The following is a 24,978-nucleotide window of genomic DNA, read 5'->3' as shown; positions in this document are numbered from 1 at the left end:
GATAATAGTTTCTCAACATTAATAGATTCAAGCCCTTTGAGAGAAAAACCTTAGGAGTCACATCCCAGGTTAATTTGTTTTGTCTCACATGTACCATAATCATTTGACTGCAGCCATCCCATTCTTCACAGTTGTAAGGAAATGGCTGCTTTATATGGTCACCCTCAGGCTTTTTTTTTATGGAAGCTGCAGGTTTTTAAATTCTGAGATTGCCCGTATGGCCTGCTAACCAAACCTCAATGCCAGTGTCCTGACCCCAAAACGTGTGTTATGTTAGATATAACCAATTGACACAGGCTAGTTTACCTATAAGTGCCTAGTATAGGCAGGGCCACTGGAATTATGTGTTTGTGCAGCACTTTAGCGTAATTATAGATTTGCCACATTTGCCACATAAGCTATCATCTGCGGCATAATCTGCAGATTCGAACAAAAAATAGTTTCTTCATCAAACGGTTCAAAAGTGACTACAAATGCAGCAACACGTGCTGCTGCACAGGGGGAGGTCTTTTGCAAAGCTCGATTGGCCAACTATCTCTTGATTATTGCTATATCTAAGTGTTAAACTGGTACTAATGAAGTGCAGTCAATGTCCAATCAGTGTTACCAAGTTTAACAAGCATTGGCATAGCCAATAGGTCTCCCCTTTGGGACCTTATAAGTTTAGCCATGCAGTAGATTATCCCCTATTAGCATGCCCACACACTCAACATAGCCAATAGCCACAAGAGTGCTGCAACTTCGATACGTGATTACCGTAGCGTGAACCCAATGTAGGAAGGTACATCCTGACTATGGTTGCCCCCAACTTTTTGCCCTGTGTTTTAGCTGGTTTTGGACATAGTCGACCTGGGATCCTGCCAATCAGGACCCCAGGCCTACTGCTCTCTCTTTAATATGGACCTTATGTACCCTAGGTGCATTTACCAATTGGTACTGGGCCACCTTATCAGACCCCGTAACGCAGGGCATAGGTGTACCCAGGGCCGCCAGGGGCTGCAGCATGTATTATGCCACCCCTGGCTGGCCTCCTAAATTTGACACAACTGGCTGCATGACAGCTGGGGCGAAGTCGTGTAATCACACTTTGCTTTAGGTATAGTAGCTCTATATCTAACCATACAATGGACACCCGAGTTCCTATCAGTCACTCCTATGGCAGGCCTTAACAATCCTGAAGGCAGAGTGCGTGGGCTCGTGTGAGCTAGGTTCAGGCCCGAGCCGAGCCCGGTTGCAGCTTGCGGAATCAAGACCCAATAGCTGTTCCATGATAACGCGTACCATATCGGTAACTCCGGTGTCGCGCTATCAAGGCATGTCGAGTAAGGTGTCATACGAATCGGGGTGCTCCCCTCTCACCAATTCTGGCGATGAGGTTAGCATCCCACCCTTCTAGAGGGACACGACATGTACGTAACTGTGAACCCCGGTTAAAGTTAACTGAAGCCTCAGCTCCACAAAATGGATGCTGCCACCACAGACACGAGTCTGACCTCCTGCTGCTGGTAGTCCTTCCAGCGAGGAGCACTTGGACAAAGGGTTTCCTGTCGAGGGCGGTGTTCGCACCGTCCCAGACAGGGTTTGTGTATTCTGGGTAGGTAGGGCTTTGGCGAGAAGGTGACTGCGGAGTGGCACCCCGGTGCTCACTGCGCATCTGCCGGTTAGAACCAGTTCCAGGGGCGACAGCCCTGGCCTGGGGAAAGCCCGGCAGGGGAGAGGGGTGTAACTACCCCCCTTCCTGGTCCCACCCTTAGGGCAGGACCTAGTCATGTACCCACCCCTTTCTTTAGAATAAAGACCGGAGCGGGGACCCTTCCAAATTAGATCATCTTTGATTCAAGAACTACTTTCTACGAAAGGACATTCAAGACTCTTCTCAAGATTTCTCCCTTGTGACTAAGGAGTAGTCACCCTGCATCAGCGGGCACCAACTAAGAACTCTGCGGTTTGCTGTAAGTCCTTCCTCAAGGAATCCGACGGCCCAGCTCGACGAGAACCGGCTTCCCTGGCACCTCTGACCTCTACCCACGTCATCAGCTCAGCTGTGATCTGTGGGTGCGACGAGACCTCGAGGGACCGGCCATCATCAGAACCTGCACGCTCTTAAAAACCAGCACGACCATCGAGGTAACTCTCTGGTGAGTGCTCTGGGGTCCGAGAAGCCCCGACCCTGAGCCGCTCCAGCACCGAAGTACAGTCTCCCAGCATCTCCACGATCTGCGTGGGGCCCTTCTGCTCGCTGCTCAGCCTGTTGTCTGGTCACTAGCCGCTGGCTTGTGCCCTTCTGTGACGACATCCGAGAATCATCACTGCTGGTCTGGTTGCTCCAGACTGGCCCTTGCTTCCATCTTTGCGAGAAGCACCCCGGACCCTCCTGGTCCACTCAAGATGCCATCTTAGGCCCACCACATGGCCCTGAGATCTGCCAAGGCTTGTTGCCCCATCCTGGGCCCAGCGACGCCGACAGCATCATCCTTCGTGGGACAGCTCGCACCTCCACCGTGGTCGCCGACAACGCCTCCTGGTCCGTGAGACTGCAGAGCCTAGCGTCGCCCACTCACCTGGTCGAGGTGACGGCCAACCGGTGCCTTCCTGGTACCCTCTGACTACTGGCTAGTAGTACGAACTTGGTCCCCTCTGCTTTCAGGTTTCATCAATCTCCGATCCAGGCTTGGATCTCTACGAACTATTCAGCACTGGTCGCCGGCCAGCAACTCCTTTCTTCCGGCTCCTGGCTCGTCAGCGAAGACCCCGACGCCTGTAAGACTTGTGCAGCCGCAGCCCTCGTGGCTAGGTAACTCGGCATTTCGGTGCCTGCATAGCCTCCTTACTCTAGGGTCCCGAGTCCCTCGCTTCCGACTTGCCTTATCGGGTCCGCCCGAGACCTTAACCTTTCCGTGTCCTCGGACACTTGTTTTTATTGTGCACTTGAAGTATTTGCTAAAGAGATTTGGTTTGTGCTTAGTACCCTGTCCTCATAAAGAGTACAGGGCTGTTGTGATTCTTAATAAATACTGTTTATTTTCATAACACTTGTGTGGTGTCCTTTCACTGGGTGTTCAAGGGGTACATGTGTGGTAAACAGCTGGCTTAACGCGCCCTCTCGAGTCTTTAGCCTTAGACTGCTCGTATCCACGCTACTAGGATAGCTGGTCTATAGGTTGACTTACAACCAAACACCATAAGGGACGTTGGAACGATACATAGCGGTCGCTAGAATAGCGAACGTTGCATATCGGGCCAACTTCTCACACCCAACACATATATACGTGGTATATAATATGGTGACAAGGATACCGAGTATAAGGTAACGAGGTTGCCGTGTACTAACAAAGTGATTAATCAAAAGCCACATAAATGCTGCAGCTTCAATACGTGATTGCAGTAGCAAGAATCTTCATGTCTCTATGGTGACAGGTGTACCAAATGTTACTGCGAACGTGTGACTAAAACTTCAGAAAGCTCGACTTACCGGAGTAGTTTCTATAACAGTCCTGGCAGCTCGCAAGGAGAACTGCCCTAGCACTACTGGCGATGGTTCGATATGGGATGGCTAACCCAGCATCACAGACATTTACAGGTAGTGGTCGCCCAGGCAAGCATATAGCACTCTTCTTTCACAAACTACAGTAAAAGCACTGTGACAGAACTAAGAGCATGCCTTTGCCCGGGTGCTTTTGTAGTATTTTTTTTTAAATTGCTATCCCCAGGCAGAAGCTATCACCCTTGCCCACCATTCTTTCATGAGTAATGGACAGGGAGGTTAACTGCTGAAGGGAGTAACAAATAACGGTATGGTAACTAAAGCAAATAGTTTAATTCTAATGGGCCACCACAGCATCACCATAAAATCTGGTGCATATAGTTCAGCACAGGAGCCACACGCTTCTCAAGAGGCTTACAGTTGTCCAGAAGCAACATCAGCACCCAAGGTAAACTCCAGCACCAAGCGATTTACTTAATGCCCAACATAATATTTAAAAATATTTGGAGTGCAGAATTTTCATTAGCAATCACGGGTATTCCGCAGCCTATGAGTCAACGATATGAAACACGCCAAAGTGTTACGGAAACTGGAGGCCAAAACCTCAATGCCCTGACCCTAAAATGTGTGCTACGTTAGCTGCACCCAATTGGCACAGGCTAGTTTACCTATAAGTCCCTAGTATATGCAGGGCCACTGGAATTATGTGATTCTGCAGCACTTTTGCGTAATTATAGATTTGCCGCATTTGCAGCATAAGCTATCATCTACGGCATAATCTGCAAATTCTCACAAAAAAATTGTTTCTTCCTCAAACGGTTCAAAAGTTACTAAAAATGCAGCAACATATGTTGTTGCACAGGGGGAGGCCCTTTCCAAAGCTGGATTGGCCACCTTTCTGTTGATTATTGCTATATCTGAGTGTTAAACTGGTACTAATGAAGTACAGCCAATGTCCAGACAGTGTTACCAAGTTTAACAAGCATTGGCATAGCCAATAGGTCTCGCCTTTGGGACCTTATAAGTTTAGCCATGCAGCAGATTATCCCCTTTTAGCATGCCAACACACTCAACATAGTCAATAGCCACATGAGCGCTGCAACTTCGATACGTGATTACCGTAGCGTGAACCCACTCGTATATACGTGGTATATAATGTGGTGCAAGGTTAGCGAGTATAAGGTAACAAGGTTGCCGTGTACTAACAAAGTGATTAATCAAAAGCCACATAAATGCTGCAGCTTCAATACGTGATTACAGTAGCAAAAATCCTCCTGTCTATATGGTGACAAGGTTACCAAATGTTACTGCTAACGTGTGATTAAAAACTTCAGAAAGCTCGACTTACTGGAGTAGTTTCTTTAACCGTCCTGGCAGCTTGTAAGGTGAACGGCCCTAGCACTACTGGCAATGGTTCGATTTGGGATACCTAAACTAGCAACACAAACATTTACAGATAGTGGTCGCCCAGGCAAGCATATAGCACTCTTCTTTCACACACTACAGTGAAAGCACTACGACAGAACTAAGAGCACGCCTTTGCCCGGGTGCTTTTGTAGTATTTTTTTTTTAATTGCTATCCCCATGCAGAAGCTATCACCCCTGCCCACCATTCTTTCATAAATAATGGACAGGGAGGTTAACTGCTGAAGGGAGTCAAAAATAATGGTATAGTAACTAAATGAAGTACTTTAATTCTAAAGGGCCAACGCAGCATCACCATAAAATATGGTGCATATAGTTCAGCGCAGGAGCCAAATGCTTCTCAAGAGGCTTACGGTTGTCCAGATGCAACATCAGCACCCATGGTAAACTCCAGCACCTAGCGATTTACTTAATGCCCAACATAATATTTCGAAATAATTGAAGTGCAGAATTTCCATTAGTATTCCACAGCCTATGAGTCAATGATATGAAACACGCCAAAGTGTTATAGAAACTGGAGGACTGAAAATTTGGAGAAAAGACGTCCTTTCTAAAAGGGATTTATGGGCAGCACACGCCTTAATCATCCCCATGTCTAATAGGACTCAATACTAATGAAGAAAAAGGAAAAAAACAAGCTAATCTCCCAGGGCAACACTTGATTCACAAATACATCTGTAGATCTGCTCAGCACTTGCCTGTAAACGCCCCAACTACGGATTTAAACACAAACAGGGCACCACGGACTGCTAAGGTGACGGACAGTCCCTGGAAATTATGTTATCACTGACACCATTTGCTTCCCCTCGACTTCCGCATGCTGCAGTCGCGACTGTGCGCTTGACAAGACTCGGATCCATTATTTCTTTTATCTCTAATAATAAACACAAAGAATGGATAAGGACAACCCGGTAGCAAGCGTGGTAAATGAACTCCTCCCTGGAGAACGAAGGCTGAAGACAAAGGGACTGACATACAGGGAGAAAAAACTAAACGCCATCCTTTTTTGCTACCTGCAAAAGTTGCTGTTTGCTACAGCGATAAAGATCCCCCCCCCCTTATTCACCCCAACCCCAATGTATATGTCAGGTTTCAGAGAGGGCTTTAGGCAAATCTGCTTACAGATGGGAGCACAATATTCCTAATCTCAGGATTTATTCCAAATGAGAAAAATCATGTTTTTTTGCGCTTTGGCTCAGGTGAAGATGTTTACTGCAGGGGGAGGATCAGGCTCATGTCTCACATGCATACCATCAGCAGCAGGAAGAGCCCCCTTTGCTCCGACACTCAACTTTTGGAATACAGAAGCTGACTTGTATATTAAACAACTTACCTTTCCCAACACAGAACAAATAAACGCAACGCGATATCTACAGATGGTAATTTAAAACGCCTGCGGCATACCACAACTACTTGTTGTAAGATCCTTTGCAGCGCAGGCAGAAGTTTCTAATTGCACAGGATATCATTCCAAATGTATGTAGAAATTCTGCATTACAAGTCTTAATGTCTGTCTGGACACATCAAATCCCAGGTCAGCACAGACGTTTACCATTACAGAGAGATGGGGAAAAAAAAGCACACACGTCTTCAAGCAGAAGCTCCGAACCCTTTCTATATGACCCAAGGCAGGAAATCCGAGACAAAACCTAAAAAATGGCAGAAAAAGCGAACACAAAACCTCCGTCCGACATCCCGAGAAGATGAGCGGACAAACAAACTATTCTCCAAATATGAAATCACAACCAGAGGGCAAAGCTTTAAATTGCAAAGCACAAAAGAGATGGGGGGGGGGGCGGGGGGGGGGCACTGCAGCTGCTCGCTCCCGCAGGAAAAACGCCATGGGCTGCAAGGAATGCAGCTGCAGTGTCCCGCAAGTGGTGCGCGGATGCTGTAAGGAAGACAAGCGCGGCAGCGAAAGAAAAAGCGAGTTTTGTAATATGAGCCACAACAGATGGCACCCTACGCGCCGCTGCTCTCTCACGCAAGGTAGAGGCCTGGGAGAAAACATTTACTGGGAAAGGTGGGGCATGCACCCGCCTTTGCCAATTGGGTGCTTTCATTTTTGAAAGCCACACGCAATGGCCAATCACATCAGCATTTCAGTAAACCTGTGCCTGTGGCGTTTTTAGCCACATGCACAAGTTTGCTGAAAAGCTGAAGTGATTTCAAGAGGTCATTTTCTAGGGCAGCGCATGTGAGCTGCGCTAGGCTCGACCTAAAGATGACAAAATAATGAAGTAATACTATTACAAAATGTGCTGCATTATGCTGCATAATTTTCCTGTTCTTGCTGCATAATTTACTCAACTCTGCCGCATAATTTGGGCCTTTCCTGCTGCCTAATTCCAGTGGCCCTGAGTATATGGTACCCAGGGTACCCAGGGCATGTAAGTTAGTGATTAACCCCAGGGACTGCAGCACAACCAGCATCATAATTTAGGCCTAAGTTATTTGCTGTTAAAAAGACGTTTTCAATCTTAAATCAAGGGCCTGCTGGTGTTGGCCACTAGCACGATTCTTTAGGATGAGCCCCAGGGAATGTAAACGTGTGATGATTATGGCCCTGGCCCTGGTTGTTCCCTTGCGGTGGTCCAGGAGCGCCACAGTTCATTATGCTGAGCAGGGACTAGCGCAGTCCCGCTCAGCATATTTTGAGTTCCTGGACCGCCAGCCTTTTAATGGCGAAGCCCCACCATGAAATGGCTGGTGGGGCAGGAACATAGGGGGCCCTAAAGGGCCCCCATGCCCCACCTGCCATGAGCAAAACCTGTGCCCCTCTGTCTGTATTCTCCCAGTTCCAGCACAGCTTGGACGTCACCGTCCATGCCGTACTGGAACTTTTTTGCCATTCCCATTGCGGTGCCTGTTTTCAAGGCACAGCCATGGGGAAGGCCAAAGGACTGCCGACCGTATTACGAGTTGTGATTTTACAACTCGTAATAGGGCTGGTGGTCCATGCGCGGGATTGACACTGCAGAGGCGGCGTTGCACCGGCGCCACTGCGCCAAACTCGTAATCAGGCCCTATGGGGGTCATTAGGATGGCAGACGGACCTGCGTCCACCCCCAAGGTAGAGGGACCGTCCGCATGGGCAGCAGCGGTCCCTCCATGCAAATTAGGATGTGACCGCCACCCTGGCAGTCACATACCGTATCTTTAACCTTGCGGCGGGTGATGCTTGAAGCAGCACCCGCCGCAAGGTTAAAAATGCATGTATTGCATTTACATGCACAAAGCGGCAGGCACCGCGTGGTGCCTGCCGCTTTGTTCATGTAAATGCAGGGGGGTACTCCAGTCGGTAAAACAGTAGGGAAAGCAACTGGACTCAGAAGGTGTAAAATTTACTATTCCCACTCCAGTCTGTGCAACAGTAGGGAAAGTGTTGGACTATGGAGTGGTTAAATGCACTAGTCCCACTCCAGTCTGTGCAAGAGTAGGGAAAGTATTGGACTTCGAATGGGGTAAATTTACTACTCACACTTCATACTGTGCAACAGGAGGGAAAGCATTGGACTCAGGGGGGTAACATTTACTATTCCCACTCCAGTGTGTGCAACACTAAGGAAAACACTAAGGAAAACATTGGACTCAGGAGGGGTAAAATAATCTATTACCACTCCATTATGTGCAACAACAGGGTAAGCGTTGGATTCAGGAGGGGTAACATTTACTATTCCTACTCCAGCCTCTGCAACGCTAGGGAAACCGTTGGACTACGGAGGGGTAAAATTGGCTATTTCCACTCCAGTCAGTGCAACAGAAGGGAAAGCGTTGGACAGAGGAGGGGTAAAATATACTATTCCCACTCCAGTAAGTCTTTGCAGCATTTAAAAACAATAATTAAACAATTTACATAATTATGATTTTTTTAAATAATTAATATCAAGTCCAAAATGCTATTAATTGATTATTTAATCAGATTCCCACACTATACTCCAACATACCTAGCAGCCCACATTTAAAATGTAATTAAAATACAAAATTATAACACAAATATCATATAAAGTAATAAATAAAATAATAAATTATAAATGAACAATTAATTGTTAATTAACCATGGCTTAAATAAATTCCCACCCTATCCCCCTAAAAACATGCAAATGAGGGAACACCCTTTGGTGATAGAGCTGGTGCTATGTGTGCCAGAATTATCTGTATTACAGAAAGGGCAGTACAAGCATCTGCAGCACTTTCTGTAATACCAAAGAGTCCCGGGTCATGCAAGGTAGGCTCACATGCCCATTACGCCCCTGGGGCACTTTCCATAATACGGCCCCTGGCCTTTCAAAACCAGACTCAAAGGCTCCAACCAACGGGGGGAAAAGCCTTGTGGAATAAAAGGACTCTCTGTCCCTAACTAGAACTCAAACATTACTGATACATAATGCCTAAAAAACAAAAGTACTTTTCACTCTCTCTATTACTGGGTTTAAAATATGCAGATGGTATCTTGACGATCTGTGTTTTTACGCATGTGCTTACTTATTGTGACTTTTTGCATGTGTTACTAAAAATTGGTAAGCTTTCTCTGGTTCTCTAAAACCATTCTGAAATATCACCCATGGCCACGTAGCATACATTCTGGCAGCAAAACTCCTTCAGAGCAAACCTGTGGGCTGTGCTTAATTTGAGCCAGTGGTTACAGGTGGGGCCCACCGGCACTCATTTTTGGGGACTGGCACGTATTTTTGCACATCAGACTTTGACCAAGAAAATCAGAGTGTAAACAAAAGAAGCATTTACAATGCAATGGTCTCAGCATTATTAAAGGTAGAGCTATTGGCATTGCTCATTATTTTTTTTTAATTTTAAATCATAAATAAATGGCATTGTCATTTACATTGCCAATAGCTTAATCGTTTGTATATGCGAGACCTATTGCATTAGCACCCACACACAGAGTAAGTAGTAGAGTGAGTAGTTGATAGTGAGTAGGAGAGAGTTATTAGTAAAGAGTATTATAGAGCGAGTAGTAAAAAGTGAAAGAGTGAGTATTCTATAGTGAGAGAGTGAGGCAGGATATAAGTTCCTTGTAGGTTTATATTAAACACAATCGTTTTCTCAAGCACAGTGCAAGTGCTATACAGGTGAAACCTAAAATGAGTACCAGGCATTAGCAAACGATCACCTGAATGGAAATGTACAGATTTGTTTAATCCTGCACTTTGGCCCTGACAAATTTGATGGAAACCGGATACTGTAAAATATTAAAAATATATGTTCACAAACCGACGCACTTACTGCCCTCAACCCTCTGCCCTCAACCCTCTGCCCTCATCCCTCTGCCCTCATCCCTCAACACTCTGCCCTCTGCCCTCAACACTCTGCCCTCAACACTCTGCCCTCTGCCCTCAACACTCTGCCCTCAATAGTCTGCCCTCTGCCCTCTGCCCTCAGCCCTCAGCCCTCAGCCCTCTGCCCTCAACACTCTGCCCTCAACACTCTGCCCACACCACATCATGGGAGCTGTGTGAATAATAACAGCTGTGAGCCCGTGCCTGAGGAGCATCATCAGAGCTGTGTGAATAGTAACTGCGTCAGCCCCGTGCCTGAGGTGCATCATCAGAGCTGTGTGAATAATAACTGCGTCAGCCCCGTGCCTGAGGTGCATCATCAGAGCTGTGTGAATAATAACTGCAGGCAGCTCATGCCTGTGGTGCATCATCAGAGCTGTGTGAATAATAACAACTGTGAGCCCGTGACAGAGGTGCATCATCAGAGCAGTGTGAATAATAACTGCGTCAGCCCCGTGCCGGAGGTGCATCATCAGAGCTGTGTGAATAATAACAGCTGTGAGCCCGTGCCTGAGGTGTATCATCAGAGCTGTGTGAATAATAACTGCGTCAGCCCGTGCCTGAGGTGCATCATCAGAGCTGTGTGAATAATAACAGCTGTGTGCCCGTGCCTGAGGTGCATCATCAGAGCTGTGTGAATAATAACAGCTGTGAGCCGGTGCCTGAAGTGCATCATCAGAGCTGTGTGAATAATAACTGCATCAGCCCCGTGCCTGAGGTGCATCATTAGAGCTGTGTGAATAATAACTGTGTCAGCCCCGTGCCTGAGTTGCATCATCAGAGCTGTGTGAATAATAACAGCTGTGAGCCCCGTGCCTGAGGTGCATCATCAGAGCTGTGTGCATAATAACAGCTGTGAGCCCGTGCCTGAGGTGCAATAAACCTTTGCAAATAAGCAAGTCAAGTCAAGTCAAGTCAATTAATTTATATAGCGCGCTACATACCCAGAGGGTCTCAAGGCGCTTGGAGAAGGGTGGGGAATTACATGTCGAATATCCAGGTTTTAAGTTGCTTTCTGAATGCTAGGTGGTTCTGAGTGAGGCGGAGGTGAATGGGAAGTGAGTTCCAGGTTTTAGCCGCCAGGTAGGAGAAGGATCTTCCGCCCATGGTGGTTTTGTTGATGCGAGGTACAGCAGCAAGGGCTTGGCTGGAAGAGTGTAGCTGGCGGGAGGGGGTGTAGAAGGAAAGTCGTGTGTTGAGGCATTCGGGTCCAAGTTCGTAGAGTGCTTTGTGTGCGTGGGTTAGGAGGCGGCGGAATGTTATCCTCTTATTGACGGGGAGCCAGTGGAGGTTTTTCAGGTGACCAGAAATGTGGTCTTTACGCGGGATGTCTAGTATGAGTCTGGCTGATGCGTTCTGGATGCGTTGGAGTTTTTTCTGAAGTTTTGCGTTGGTACCGGCGTATAGGGTGTTTCCGTAGTCCAGGCGGCTTGTAACCAGTGCGTGGGTGACCGTTTTCCTAGTTTCGGTGGGGATCCAGCGAAATGTTTTTTTGAGCATGCGAAGAATGTTGAAGCAAGATGATGAAACGGCGTTGACTTGTCTGGTCATCGAGAGTGAGGAGTCCAGGATGACGCCCAGGCCCTGTGCGTGGTCCGTCGGGATGGGTGCTTTTCCAAGGGCCTCTGGCCACCAAGAGTCATCCCAGGCGGAGGGGGAGGTACCTAAGATAAGGACTTCTGTTTTGTCTGAATTCAGTTTCAGACGGCTGTGCTTCATCCACTCGGCTACTTCTTTCATTCCTTCATGTAGGTTGGTTTTGGCGGTGTTGGGGTCTTTGGTGAGTGAGAGGATCAGTTGAGTGTCATCAGCGTAGGAGATGATGTTGAGGTTGTGTTGGCGTGCGATGGCCGCGAGGGGGCTCATGTATACGTTGAAGAATGTGCGGCTGAGTGAAGATCCTTGTGGCACGCCGCAAATGACTTCAGTGGCCTCTGACTTGAATGGTGGGAGGCGGACTCTCTGAGTTCTTCCGGCAAGGAACGAGGTGATCCATTCCAGTGCTTTTCCTTGGATTCCGATGTTTCTGAGGCGTTGTAACAGGGTGCTATGACAGACTGTGTCGAAGGCTGCGGAGAGGTCGAGGAGGATGAGGGTGACTGTGTCTCCATTGTCCAGTAGAGTTCGAATGTCATCTGTTGCTGCGATGAGTGCGGTCTCAGTGCTGTGTTTGGCTCGGAAGCCGGACTGTGAGGAGTCGAGGTATTTGTTGGTTTCGAGGAAGGCGGTGAGTTGGTTGTTGACAGCTTTCTCGATGACTTTGGCCGGGAATGGAAGAAGCGAGATGGGGCGGTAGTTTTTGAGTTCGGTGGGGTCAGCTGTGGGTTTTTTCAGAAGGGCGCTGAGTTCGGCGTGTTTCCAGCTTTCCGGGAAGGTGGCAGAGTTGAGGGAGCAGTTGATGACGTCTCGGAGGTGTGGTGCTATGATGGAGTCTGCTTTGTTGAAGATGTGGTGAGAGCATGGGTCTGTTGGGGATCCTGAGTGGGTGGAGTTCATCAGGCGGATGGTGTCCTCAGTGGAGATTGGGTTCCAGTCATTAAGGATGTTCAAGGGGGGTGAAGGTACGGCAGAAGGTTGGGTGGGTTGGTCTCCGGGTTGGTTGTCGAAGCTGTTGTGGATGTCTGCGATTTTGTCGTGGAAGAACGAAGCTAGGGAGTCGCAAAGGGTTTGAGAGGGAGTGATGTCATTGGAGTTGGCAGTAGGGTTGGTAAACTCTTTGACGATGTTGAATAATTCCTTGCTGTTGTGGGCGTTGTTGTCTAGTCGGTCTTTGAATGCGACTTTCTTGGCAGTCCGGATCAGTTGGTGGTGTATGCGGGTGGCGTTTTTGAAGGCGTCCCTGGTGCTGGTGTTTGGGTCTTTTTTCCAGGCCTTCTCAAGGGAGCGACAGAGTTTCTTGGATTTCTTAAGATCATCGTTGAACCAGGGGGCGTTTTTGCTGCCTAGTTTGATTTGACGTTTTTTTCAGAGGTGCTAGGTTGTCTGCGCTGTTGGTTAGCCATTGAGTGAGGTTAATGGCTGCTTGGTTGGGGTTCGAAGAGTGGGCAGGGGGGTTTTGAAGAAGCGATGAGGAGATCTGGTCGATGGTGATTTTGTTCCAATTTCTTCGCAGAGTAGGTTGAGGATGGTTGTGGGTTGTGGTCTTTTTGTAGACAAAGTGAACGCAGCTGTGGTCCGTCCAATGGAGAACTGTGGTGTGACTGAAGTAGATATGTTTGCTGGAGGTGAAGATAGGGTTGAGTGTGTGACCTGCGTAGTGAGTGGGGGTATTAACAAGTTGTTTGAGTCCGAGGTTGGCGAGATTGTCCAGAAGGGTGGTGGAGTTGCTGTCGTTGCTCTTTTCGAGGTGGAAATTGAGGTCTCCCAATAGAATGTAGTCCTCGGAGGGGAGGGCGTGTGGGGTGATAAAGTCAGTGATGTCTTCACTGAATTGTGCACGGGGTCCTGGTGGTCTGTAGAGGAGGGTGCCTCTGAGTGTGGTCTTGGGGTCAGTGTGGATCTGGAAGTGAAGGTGTTCGACGCTAGCGAGGTTGACGTCTGAGCTGGTTGAGATGCGGATGGAATTCTTATGGACGATAGCGATGCCTCCTCCTGTTTGGTAGGTGGGGTCTTTTCGGATGATCTTGTAGCCTTCCGGGATGGCAATGGTGATGTCTGGGGCTGAGGAGGCGTTCATCCATGTTTCTGTTAGGAAGGCGACGTTCGGAGAGATGGTGTCTAGTAGATTCCAAAGGTCGATGGCGTGCCTGTGTACCGAGCGGGTGTTGAGCAGGATGCATTTTAGGTGGTTGGTGTCAGATCTCTGTTTGGTGTTAGTGGAGGAGGAGTTGGTCTTGGTGCCGTCATACTTGCAGGAGTTGCATGTGAAGGGTCCATGGGTGTGTCCAGGAGCGGCTTGGGCGCAGTTGGGGAGTCGATCGGGGTTTAGGGTTAAGAGGGTGGAGGCGTCGTATGTAATGCGGGTGGGGTGGGTGGGACGGGGGCCAGGGGGTCTGGCGCTGGGCGCGGGCCAGGCGCGGACGGGCGAGACGGGCTTACCTTTGGCGCACCTTCGGCGCGGCCGCAGCGCGTGGACGCTGCGCGTAGGGACATCTGTCATAAATGGAGAGTGGAGGGGGCGGAGCGTGGGAGGGTCAGCAGGGAGGCGGTAGCGGGGATGAGGGGCGGGCCAGGGGAAACCACAACAACAAAATGGAGGGTCAAAGGGAAAGCGAGACAGGGGCAGCAAATGTCCTAATATGCAGAAAAAGCCTCAGCAAGGTCGCGCTATGAAACAGAGCAGATAGTGCGGCACTATGCGTGAAAAACGCTCTAATTGCTACGAAGACAGGCAAAACAAGACGATAACAAATACAATTATAACGATACCTATCTTGAAAGATACCGATTCCAGTAAGGCGTGTGTTAAAGCACAGTGCGTTGCGGGTCAGGGGCCAGAAGGCACGAAAAACGGCATGGCAGGAGGCAAGAAAGAAAATGGCGGCTGCAAACGTCCGAAATTTTCAGAATCGGGGGCGTGCTTTTTTGCGTTCTGAGTGACAGATGACGTCACAGGGCGAAAGAACGCAAAAAACACGCCCCCGAATCCGAAAGAGACAGGGCTTGATTGGAGTGATGCCCCTCTCCTCCAATGGCTGGCCTCCGTTTAGGAAGCCAGCCAATGGAGGAGAGAGGCGGGTTCAAGCCCCCATACCTAAAAACATTAAATCTCTCACCGAAGACTGCGCAAGCGCAGCCTTATGGTCCTCGACCTAAAAAGGTGGGAAGAAGGAGGAAGTGAAAGGCAAAAAACAGTGACAATGAGAGAAGGAAAGGACGGAAAAGTACCTTAAGGGGGACAATAAAGGGGCAGGTATTATGTGGCGATGGATGAAAGAGGCATAAGGTGGCATCAAGACTATGCAGACTTAATATTTGACATTCCTGTTATTTGATAGTGCCGGCAGCAGGCTTTCAACCAAAAAACTGAGCTATGGTACTTATTCTTTTAAAAAATAAGCACTGCCTATGGGATTACTGACTAACCCTTCTCCAATTGGTACCTTGAGATTCGAATTTAAAGAAAGCCTTTGAGTTTGTACCCTCTAATCTAATGTGTTACAGGGATTTGTTGATGTGTGTAGGTCTGTGAGACCTTAAATGTTTATCATCATGATAGCCATCATAACATTTATAAGGGGCTCACTATCAGAGCAGCTTAGTCACGCGAAATTTCAGGAACATTACGCGAATTACATGTATTACGCGAAATGTAGTATCAGCATTTGACACTATATTTTAGAGCAAAAGGAGGCCTAGAGCTCATTTTGTACATGAGGGAGGGGTTTATGCTACAAAAGGTGCGAAAAAATACAAGCACTGCAAAAATCAGCTGTTCGAGTTCTGGTCGTTTACGTTGTTCCGGTGTGCTCCTGCGACATTTTTGCTATGAATGGCACGTAATTATGCAACATGGTTTAAATGTCTAATTTCGTGTAACAAGCATAATGGGGAAATCCTGAAATCACACGAAATCGTGGCCTCCTAATGGAAATTTGTCCAAACCACAAAACCATTGACCACAAAACCACTGACCTAATGTGTACCACATGTCTATGGATGTATGTGCAAGCCCTACGACATGTTCGCTTTATGTATCTACTACTTTGAACAGAATCACTACAGAAAAGATATGAGCCAGTGTAGTGGTTACATTTAGTAATAATGAACAGACATGGTGGATGGGAAATGAAACAAGGATAATGGGTGTATGCTGTGTTCTTCAAATGTTAATGCCTCGAGGTAGGTTATTTTTTGTAAACTTGGAATAACAGGATTCCACCTGATTATTGAGTCAGGGAATCTTGCAGTAATTTGAGTTGCACACCTACAGGCATCCTATGCTCAGGGCATGCTTTCTGGCCCCATTGCTGCTGTGATTGTGGACTTCTTTCCAACCAATGGATGCTTTTGTGGGGTCACCATCATGGCTTACAGTGAACAAAGTAAACCCTGGTAAAGGGATGATGGTGAGCACCAATTCATACTGAAGGTATTACACTACAGTTGCTGCCTAGCTAAGTTTCATAAAGGCGTTTTACAAGGATCTTAGTGTACATAGGTGCTGGGTTCAGACCCTGGCGAGGCGACAATTCCTATTCCGTTTCTCTACTCCATGTCACGCCAAGGCAGAACGAGGGAGGGGTTCCTTTGGTGACATATTATCAATGCATTTATGACCAACAAACACAATACCTGGAACATGCCCTGAAGCTATGTTGCCTCTTGTGTGGTAATAAACAAAAATTGGTTCTGTCGGGTTATCGGTTACTTCTGTTAGCGCACTAAGTGTCACATATGTTATTTTTAATATAACATTCGTATGTCAAAAGCCTAGACACAAAAAAACTTTTTCACAAATAATAAGGCACATGACTCAAATTGCTGTCTACTGCATATGTTTTATCAGAATTATATCATTCATATATTTTACACATATAATCACGACTGTCAACACAGGTGAAATATTGCAAGTAAGAGGTCGTCAAGTGACAAGAGTGCTCAGTGGTGTTCAATATATACATGCAGAGTAAAATTATGTACTTGTGGGTAATCGGCCAGATAAATAGGGAAATACAATGAGTTTGAGTTTTAAAATACTTGTAAAGCGCTCATACACCGGCGGTTTCTTGGCGCTACAACTAACAAGATCCAGGGCTAAGAAGGCGGGGGAGACTGCGGGGATTTAGTTAAAAGACTTTGTGAACAGGTGGGCCTTGAGCTGTTTCCGAAATTGCGGGTACAAGGTGATGGACCGCAGATCCAGGGGAAGGGAGTTCCAGAGGATCGGGGCGAGGGTAGCAAATTTCGAGCCACCCCACTTCTTTGTCCGGTAGCGTGGGATGGTGAGGAGGGATTGAGAGGACGAGCGGAGTTCCCTGGTGGGTACGTAGGGAGTGATCTCTGAAGAGATAAATGCTGGAGCCAGGTCCAGGCGAGCCAAGAAGGTGATGGATGCGAGCTTGAATTGGATCCGGGCTCGCACCGGGAGCCAGTGTAGGGATTTCAAGAGGGGGGAGGAACAGTGGAATTTAGGAAGATTGAAGACCAGGCGGGCCGCCTGGTTTTGTATCTGCTGCAAACGCCGTAAGCTGTATGCAGGGATGCCTGCATATAGGGCGTTGCCATAATCCAGGCGGGACACCACCATGGCCAGGGTGATGAGTTTGAGAGCTGAGAAAGTGAAGAAACGGGACACCCTACGTATAGTACGTAGTGAAAGGAAAGAAGAAGATACCACAGAGCTAACCTGGGAGTGAAGGGTGAGTTGAGAGTTGAGTTTTATGCCGAGGGTTTTGACGGAGGTAGAGGGTTCAGGAGAGGGACCAAGAGAAGGAGGCCAGAAGAGAGAGGACCAGGGACTGGATGAACCACCCGTCAACACCAGCTCGGTCTTGTCGGGGTTGAGTTTAAGGTGATTGTGGTTCATCCAGTCCCGGATGTGGAGCATGACAGATTGAAAATTAAGGACAGAAGAGGGCGAAGAGGAGAGGTTAAAGACCAGCTGGAGGTCATACGCATAATTAAATACGGCGACCTCCATTTGTTGAAGAGAAAAGATAAGAGGGGCAACATAGAGGTTGAACAAGAGGGGGTAGAGGGAGGAGCCTTGGGGGACCCCGCACTGAACTTTCCGGGCGTCCGCTGTGAAATCACCCAGGCGGACGGCCTGGGTGCGGTCGCTCAGGAAGGAGGATAGCCAGACCAAGGCAGTGCCCCCGATCCCGGCCGCCCTGACACGGGAAAGCAAGATGGTATGATCTACCGTGTCAAATGCGGCTGAGAGATCGAGGAGCACTAGGGCCTGGCGTTGGTTGGTATCCATACCCTCCCTGAGGTTGTCCAAGACCGAGATGACAACGGACTCCGTGGAGTGTGCGGGCGGAAGCCAGCCTGGCGGGGAGCAAGGGCTCCATGAGTCTCAACAAAGGAGCTCAGGGCGCAGGTGACATGGCGCTCAAGCACCTTTGCCAGAAAAGGCAACAGGGAAATGGGGCGGAAGTTGGCAGGGACAGAAGGGTCTGCCCCTGGTTTTTTTAGAATTGGCACAATAACCGCAGACTTCAAGGGGGATGGAACCACACCTTGAGCCAGAGAACTGTTGAGGAGGAGGAGGGGAGGGTCCGGGCAGGTGACAAAAATATGGCGAAGGATATGAGCGGGGCAGGGATCAAGTGGAGAGCCAGATTTGACCAAAGGAACTAAGGAAGACAAGGCTTCCTTAGAAATGGGGGGAAGGGCAGTGAGTTGTCCCTTGGGAGGGGGATATTGGGGGTCAACAAAGGAGGCAGAAGGGGGCGGGATATTAGCTTTGATAGTAGCAATTTTATGGATGAAGTAGTTATTAAGGTAATGGCAGAGTTCTTCGGAGGGGGCAGGCTTCAGAGTTGTTCTGTCCGAGAACGCCAGGTTGTGGACAATCGTGAAAATCTCCTTGGGCTGGTTTTCTGCAGCAAGGATTTTGGAGGAGAAGTAGGCGGTTTTGGCCTCCAAGATGTCTTTTTTGTACTGGGTAAGGATGTTAGTATACTCCAGTCTGAGAGTGGGGCAGTAATTTCTCCTCCAAGCCCGCTCCGCGCGACGGACAGTGAGTTTGGTGGCCTTAAGTTCTGCGTTGAACCACCGGTTGGCATCCTTCTCACGCTTGGTGGTAATGCGTTTGAGCGGGGCTACAGAGTCACTGCCAGCGGAGAGCCACTGGTGTATGGCCTCAACCTGGGAGAGAGTAGAGAGGCCCTGCAAGGAAGGGAGGGGAGTGATGAGAAGGGAAGAGAGGTCTTCCGGGTTGACACGGCCCCATGCTCGGGCCCAGATGTTTTTGGGGCGAGGGGGCTTGGCTGGGGGGTGAGTGGGTACGGAAAATGAGAGGAGGTGGTGGTCGGACCATGTGCAAGGTGAAATGGAGAGGGATTCCACGGGACAGTTTAAGGACCAGATTTGGTCTAGCGTGTGACCTTTGATGTGGGTGGGGGAGTGGACATGAGGAGTGAAGTTGAGGGACTGGAGGGTTTCAGAGAATTCCTTGGAGGACGAACATTCAGCTGGGTCGGAAGGCCAGAAGTTGAAGTCGCCAAGGAGTAGGATAGAAGAATTGTTAACTGTAATGGTAGCCAAGACTTCCAAGAAGTCAGAGAGAAACTATAAAGGGGATTGAGGGGGACGGTAAGTGAGAAAACAGGTCAGGGGAGGAGTAATGGAAGTAGTGCGAATAACCAAGTATTCGGTGGTCGCGATAGCAGGCAAGGACAGGGTTTGAAAAGGAAGATCGGTCCGTGCGATGACCGCTACACCGCCCCCAACTCTGCCGGGAGGGCGGTCAGCCCGAAGGGCGTAGTAAGAGGCCGGAAGAGTGGCAAGTAGGGCGGGAAGGGAGTCGTCGCCAAACCAGGTCTCTGTTAGGAAGAGAAGATCAGGGGCTTCAAGATCCAGCAGGACCGAGAGTTCGTGCGCATGGGCGACTGCTGACAGGGTGTTGAGGTAGAAGACCTTGAGGGATTTAGGGGTTGAGGGAAGGGTGATGCTACTGGCCGGGAGAGAGGGGTCAGCTGTAGGAAGGGGGATGTGGGAGGGAGCGGCAGGGGAGAGACCAAGAGAGAAAATGCTGGAACAAGTGGAGGCGGCGATGGCCCAGGGTCCCTGGAGGTTGTGGAGTTGGTCCGGGGTATAGGTGATGAGCGGGGCAGAGTGTCGCGCCCCTAGCCCCGGACAGTCGCGGACGGGCGCAGACGGGCTTGCCTTAGGCGCGCCTTCGGAGCGCAATCGTCGCGCCCGCTGCGCCCGTCCGCTGCGCCTCCGGTCCAAGCACATCCTTTTATGCGGGGATCAGAGGGAAGGGGGAGAGGAAGGGGGCGTGGCCTGCAAGTGGGCGGAGCTAACTCGCTCGCGGTGAATGGCGGCAGTGAGGGAGGAACCCCAAGGCAGCACCCAAATCGGCTGTCTGGGACCTCCTGAGATTTGTCATGACTCTGCTGGCTGATATTCATTAGTTGTGCAGAGCCTAGGTCAATCTGGGCCTTGTGTGATCGTCGACGTTTCAACCCAAACTATGATCCATTCGGTAGTCAAAAGCGGGTCTTCATCAGGACAGAATGGGGGGTGGGGTTTGACAGCCCTAAAAGGACCAGAGTGACTCCTGGAATGAAACCTGGTGGAAGAATCAATTTTGGCCCAGGCGGTGATTGTCTTGGAAATTTTAAGCATGGGTATTTCAATGCTGGACGTGGGCATACAGGCATCCCTCCTGTAATGCCGTCGCAGTGAAGGTATTACACTGCAGTTGCTGTTTGGCTAAGTTTCATAAAGGCATTTTACAAGGCTCTTAGTGTACATAGGTGCTGTGTTCAGACCCTGGCGATGAGACAATTCCTATTCTGTTTCTCTACTCCATGTCACGCCAAGGCAGAATGAGGGAGGGGTTACTTCCGGTGACATATTATGAATGCATGTATAACCAACAAGCACAATACCTGGAACATAGATTGACCCCTGACGCTAAGCTGCCTCTTGTGTGGTGCCATTACGTCTGGCGACCAAAGTGGTGCTTCAGTAGTGCTGTCTTGTCTCTCCTCGGTGTGCATAATGTGGTGCCTTGCCGTGAGCTGTGGTCGGTTAGCTTGTTGGATTCCAATGGTGTTCATTGTGCTCTCAGATCCTGTGTCTAAGTGAGCTATCTTGGTTCATCTGGGGCCCCTTAGAAAGGTCCTATAGCTGGATCTTGGGGGCCCTGATGTGAGGATCAATGGCTCAATCAGTAAAATAAAAAGTGAGATATGCTGGAAATGTCTGAACTCCGTTAACCGCACAGGTCGGACGTTTTTCCGGGCCTGGGTCACAAACTTCATGCAGTCCATAGATAGCATGAGCACTTCTTTTAAGTTAAAGAAACATGTCCACCTGGGAGCGAGAAATCACAGCAGCATCTGGCACCATTTAGTGGTGTTAGCCATGTTAGCTGCCTCATTAATAAACAGGGCAGACTTGTTTATAAATGTTCATAGGTCTCATTAGGATGACCAAAGTTCTGAGTGAGCCGGGTCTGATTCTCATCTGGTGGTTCTGGCACCCATGGTGTGTTCTAAACCCTCTGTCAGCTCACTTCTGGGTGTGGATGGCTAACGTTGCACAGTAAGCTGCGCTGGATGGTTTTATGCAGTGCTTAATTTGAGCCGGTGGTTTCCGGTGCTCGGCACCGGCACTTAATTGTCAACACCGGGGCTTGTGACAGTCTGCCACAGAGTGATGCTGTCTAGCTAATTTAGATATGACCTCAATAACTATTAATTAATAATGCACTATACATAACAGTTGACTATTACCTACAGAACAAGCGATTCTTAAAGCTTTTGAGGCCTGAAATAGTCTGAATTGTCACACTTGTAGGAATGTGAGGGTTAGCTGTTGTGTTGTTAGTAGCATTGGCAGCATGGCAGGGGCAGTGTGTGGTGCAAGTTGAAGTGGTCTCCTGAGGAAAGCCCTTGCACTTTTTTTTCTTTAAATTAAGCACTAGTTTTATGGGATCTCATCAAGTGACACTCTCTCTGTATGTAGCTGTATCTACTGATATTTTGATACAAGAACCATGGGTGAGCCTTCCCTGTATCAAGAAACCCCTTCTGTGTGTAAGGGACGGTGACTCTCAGTAAACCGGCTCTGGATGTGACAAACATGCCTTAGGTCTGCTATCTTAGGGCAACATGATTGTTTCTTACTGGTGTCATCGATGAGTTACATTGACTGGTGTTAGGGTGGTCTTCAAGGAGCTAGGGTGGCTGGTTTTATGTTGCAGGCAGATTGAGCTATGTTACCTCTATATGTTGTGTGCTGTAGTGTGTAAGAGATGGTGACCACGCATGGTCCTGGCACACAGGTTCCCTGAGAGTGTGTGTGACAGGAGGGTTTTGGTGACCGTGCTTTGGGTCACGCGTTAGATTGGCTATAAAAATAGAACACAGTGGTTTGGCACTTCCATACAGTGCACAGTGACAATGATATGACAAAAATAATCATTTTAAAAGAACAGTTCAGTAGGACTTAAAGTTTTCTTTTTCTTTTATTCAAAATCCTCATACAAAGCGTAGCCAACGCGTTTCGTCCAGAGGACTTCTTCAGAGCGAAAGAAATATGGAGATAATGTCGAAAGTTTTTCAAGGATATAATTTTCGGAACCTCTTAAAGTGCTTGGCAATGATAGCCTTATTTTAAATAAAACAGGTCAATCTTGACAGGTCAAACGGCGTCAAACTCGACGCCGTTACCAAGGTCGAGCTGATACGCCGTGAATCTACAAGCGAATACGAATGCCATATGAATAGGTTGCGTATATTGGCACCATTCTAAATCATTCTTCCTGACTGCCTATAAGGATGAACACTCCAACCAAAAGATTGACCTGTTTTATTTAAAATATGGCTATCATTGCCAAGCACTTTAGGAGGTTCTGAAAATTATATCCTTGAAACACTTTCGACATTATCTCCATATTTCTTTCGCCCTGAAGAAGTCCTCTGGACGAAACGCGTGATATCATTGTCAATGTGTACTGTATGGAAGATGGAAGTGCTGAACCACTGTGTTCTATTGTTAAGCTTTTTGGGCATTGCCCTTGGGAGTCTAGGGGTATGTGACTTCAGGTTCTTGGCACCCAGAATTCTTTGAAAACAACTAGACCCTAATACATTAGATAAAATGCAGTCATTTTATGCCTTATACCCCAGTTGCTTTAGTGTTGTTCGTTAGATTGGCTATGACGCCTGTAAGCATAGCTCTTTCTTCCAGTTGTCACAGGACCCCCTCAGTGTGTGGATCGTAAAGAACTCTGCCATTCTGACTAGTTGTAACGGGCTCTACCCTGGCTCGGCCTCCAGCACTCTTTAGATTAGGTACGGTGAACAAGTCTAGTGTCAAAGGACCCCTTCGATATGGGAAGCCATCTATTTCTCAAAATTGTATAGAGTGGGAAATCGTCTCTTGATGAAGTCATAGGGAGTGATATCACACAGACTTAGTATTTATTACAACATATAAAATGACTTCAGTGAAAGGATGTATATGCTCCAAATAAATGTAAAGTGATTAGAATATTACCAAAGCCTAAGTAAAAATTATAGAGAAATTAAAATCGCCTTGTATGTATACTATAAGATACCCAGGTGAAATATGGAGAATGTGCTGATGCCAAAATGTTAAGCATTTTTCTGCTGCCTGCACAAGGTGCCTTACCCTTGGCTGAAGGAGAATCCCAGCGAGCAATGCTGGTACTGTGCAGGAGATTGACTGGAGTGAGCACGGTGGTCCTCACCTATCTAAAACAGGTTCTGAATGTGCACATTAGAGGGGGAGACGTGAAAGTTAGTTATGTTCTCTGATTTAAGGGTATCTAGCTCAGCTGTACGTGAAATGGGCACATAGAAGCCCCTCCTCGTACTTATTCTCCTGGGGTACCTGTTTGATATGCAGAAGTGAGGGTACTCTCCCTTTCAAATTAAAGTAGTGCAGGTACTCAGTATGTGACATTACATGCCCTTTTAAAGCACTTACTCTATGTGTGTGTGTGTGTGTGTAAAGGGGGGTATTGTATGTATGAAAGCTGAAGCTTCCAGTGATACGATGCTGTATGTTACAAATGGGCATGGTGGTCATGGTTTTGTTTCTTACCTGTATCACATGACCCCTTCTGTATGTGGATGACCGGGGGCCCCGCGGTGAGCTGCGTCCGCCGGTTCTCCGCCTTCAGATGGCACAGGTTGTGGTAGGTGCGTCCGTCGCTGCCACAGACGGGCTCGGTGGAAGTGCAGACGCAGATGCCGGCGGCTCCGCGAGCTTTGCGCTTGGGACCTTCGCACTCCAGCCCCTCTCCGCACGGGGGCGCCCCGCGGGTCCCGCAGGCCTCCCCCAGGCCCGAGGCGCACACTGGGCAGCACCCGCACGAGTCCCGCACCTCACCGGCCAGGCAGTTCTCCTGAGGACGGGGGCAGCGGGACAGCTCACAGCTCCCCGGGCAGCCGGGGCTCTGCCTGCGGGACAGCCGCCGGCCCTGGGAGGCACCGGGGAGCAGGAGGAGGCAGGGCAACAGCAGCTGACACAGCACTCTCGGGAACATGGTGGGGCGTGAGCCGGTCACTGGGCAAGAGGTCTGGAAGTCCGGTTGAGGGGTGTATAGTCCTTCTGGCCGCGCTCAGGGGGAAACGGGACAGGGACCTTTGCGCGTAGGGCGCAGGATGCTTTGCTCACAGGCTCTCTCCGTCACGCACGGTGTGAGGAGCGACACGGCTTCACTCCAGAAGCTGCAGCACCGGGCACTCTCCTGAGACTTTAGAGCCGGACCCAACTCCTCATCCGTAGCGCGGGCTTCAGCTCTGACAGCGCGCACACCTCAGGAGCCAGGGCTGAGAGCAGGGACTGGACACGGGGGGCGGCACACGCTACTACTCCCAGCGCACTCCAGTCCCCCTTTCGTAACGCACTCCCCTCTCCCCACCGCTCGCCTCTCCTGTACCAGGAACGAGCCCCTAAGGCTTGCACGGCCCCACCTGCCTGTCAGGCAGGCAGTGGGCGTGAAACGGGAGGCTTGAGCGAGGGAGCGTGTTACCCTTCCTCCTCGCTAGACAGCTTCAAAGGGACCCGAAGGAGAGTATTTTACGATCCGGCAAGCACTTTCCCTTTCTGTAGATATGAGGCCCAGGGTCTTCTGACAAATAATGCAAGGCACACGTGGAAACCTTTCAACTTTATCCT

General features: G+C 48.9%; 1 protein-coding gene across 1 annotated transcript in view; it reads right to left on the bottom strand.

Moving 5' to 3' along the window:
* LOC147683286 (serine protease HTRA1-like) overlaps positions 1–24,746 on the bottom strand; it is a 567,779-nt gene extending 543,033 nt beyond the window's left edge. Inside the window, exon 1 of the mRNA XM_086943738.1 lies at positions 23,899–24,746. Within this exon, the coding sequence (XP_086799864.1) occupies positions 23,899–24,343 (445 nt within the window). The 5' untranslated portion in view covers positions 24,344–24,746. The remainder of the gene's footprint in view (positions 1–23,898) is intronic.
* Between the last annotated feature and the right edge of the window lie 232 nt (positions 24,747–24,978).

The sequence above is a fragment of the Lissotriton vulgaris genome, chromosome 11, assembly GCF_964263255.1.
Source record: "Lissotriton vulgaris chromosome 11, aLisVul1.2, whole genome shotgun sequence".
Classification (NCBI taxonomy): domain Eukaryota; kingdom Metazoa; phylum Chordata; class Amphibia; order Caudata; family Salamandridae; genus Lissotriton; species Lissotriton vulgaris.
The sequence above is the reverse complement of the archived record's forward strand: the minus strand, read 5'-3'. Positions and strand labels throughout refer to the sequence as shown.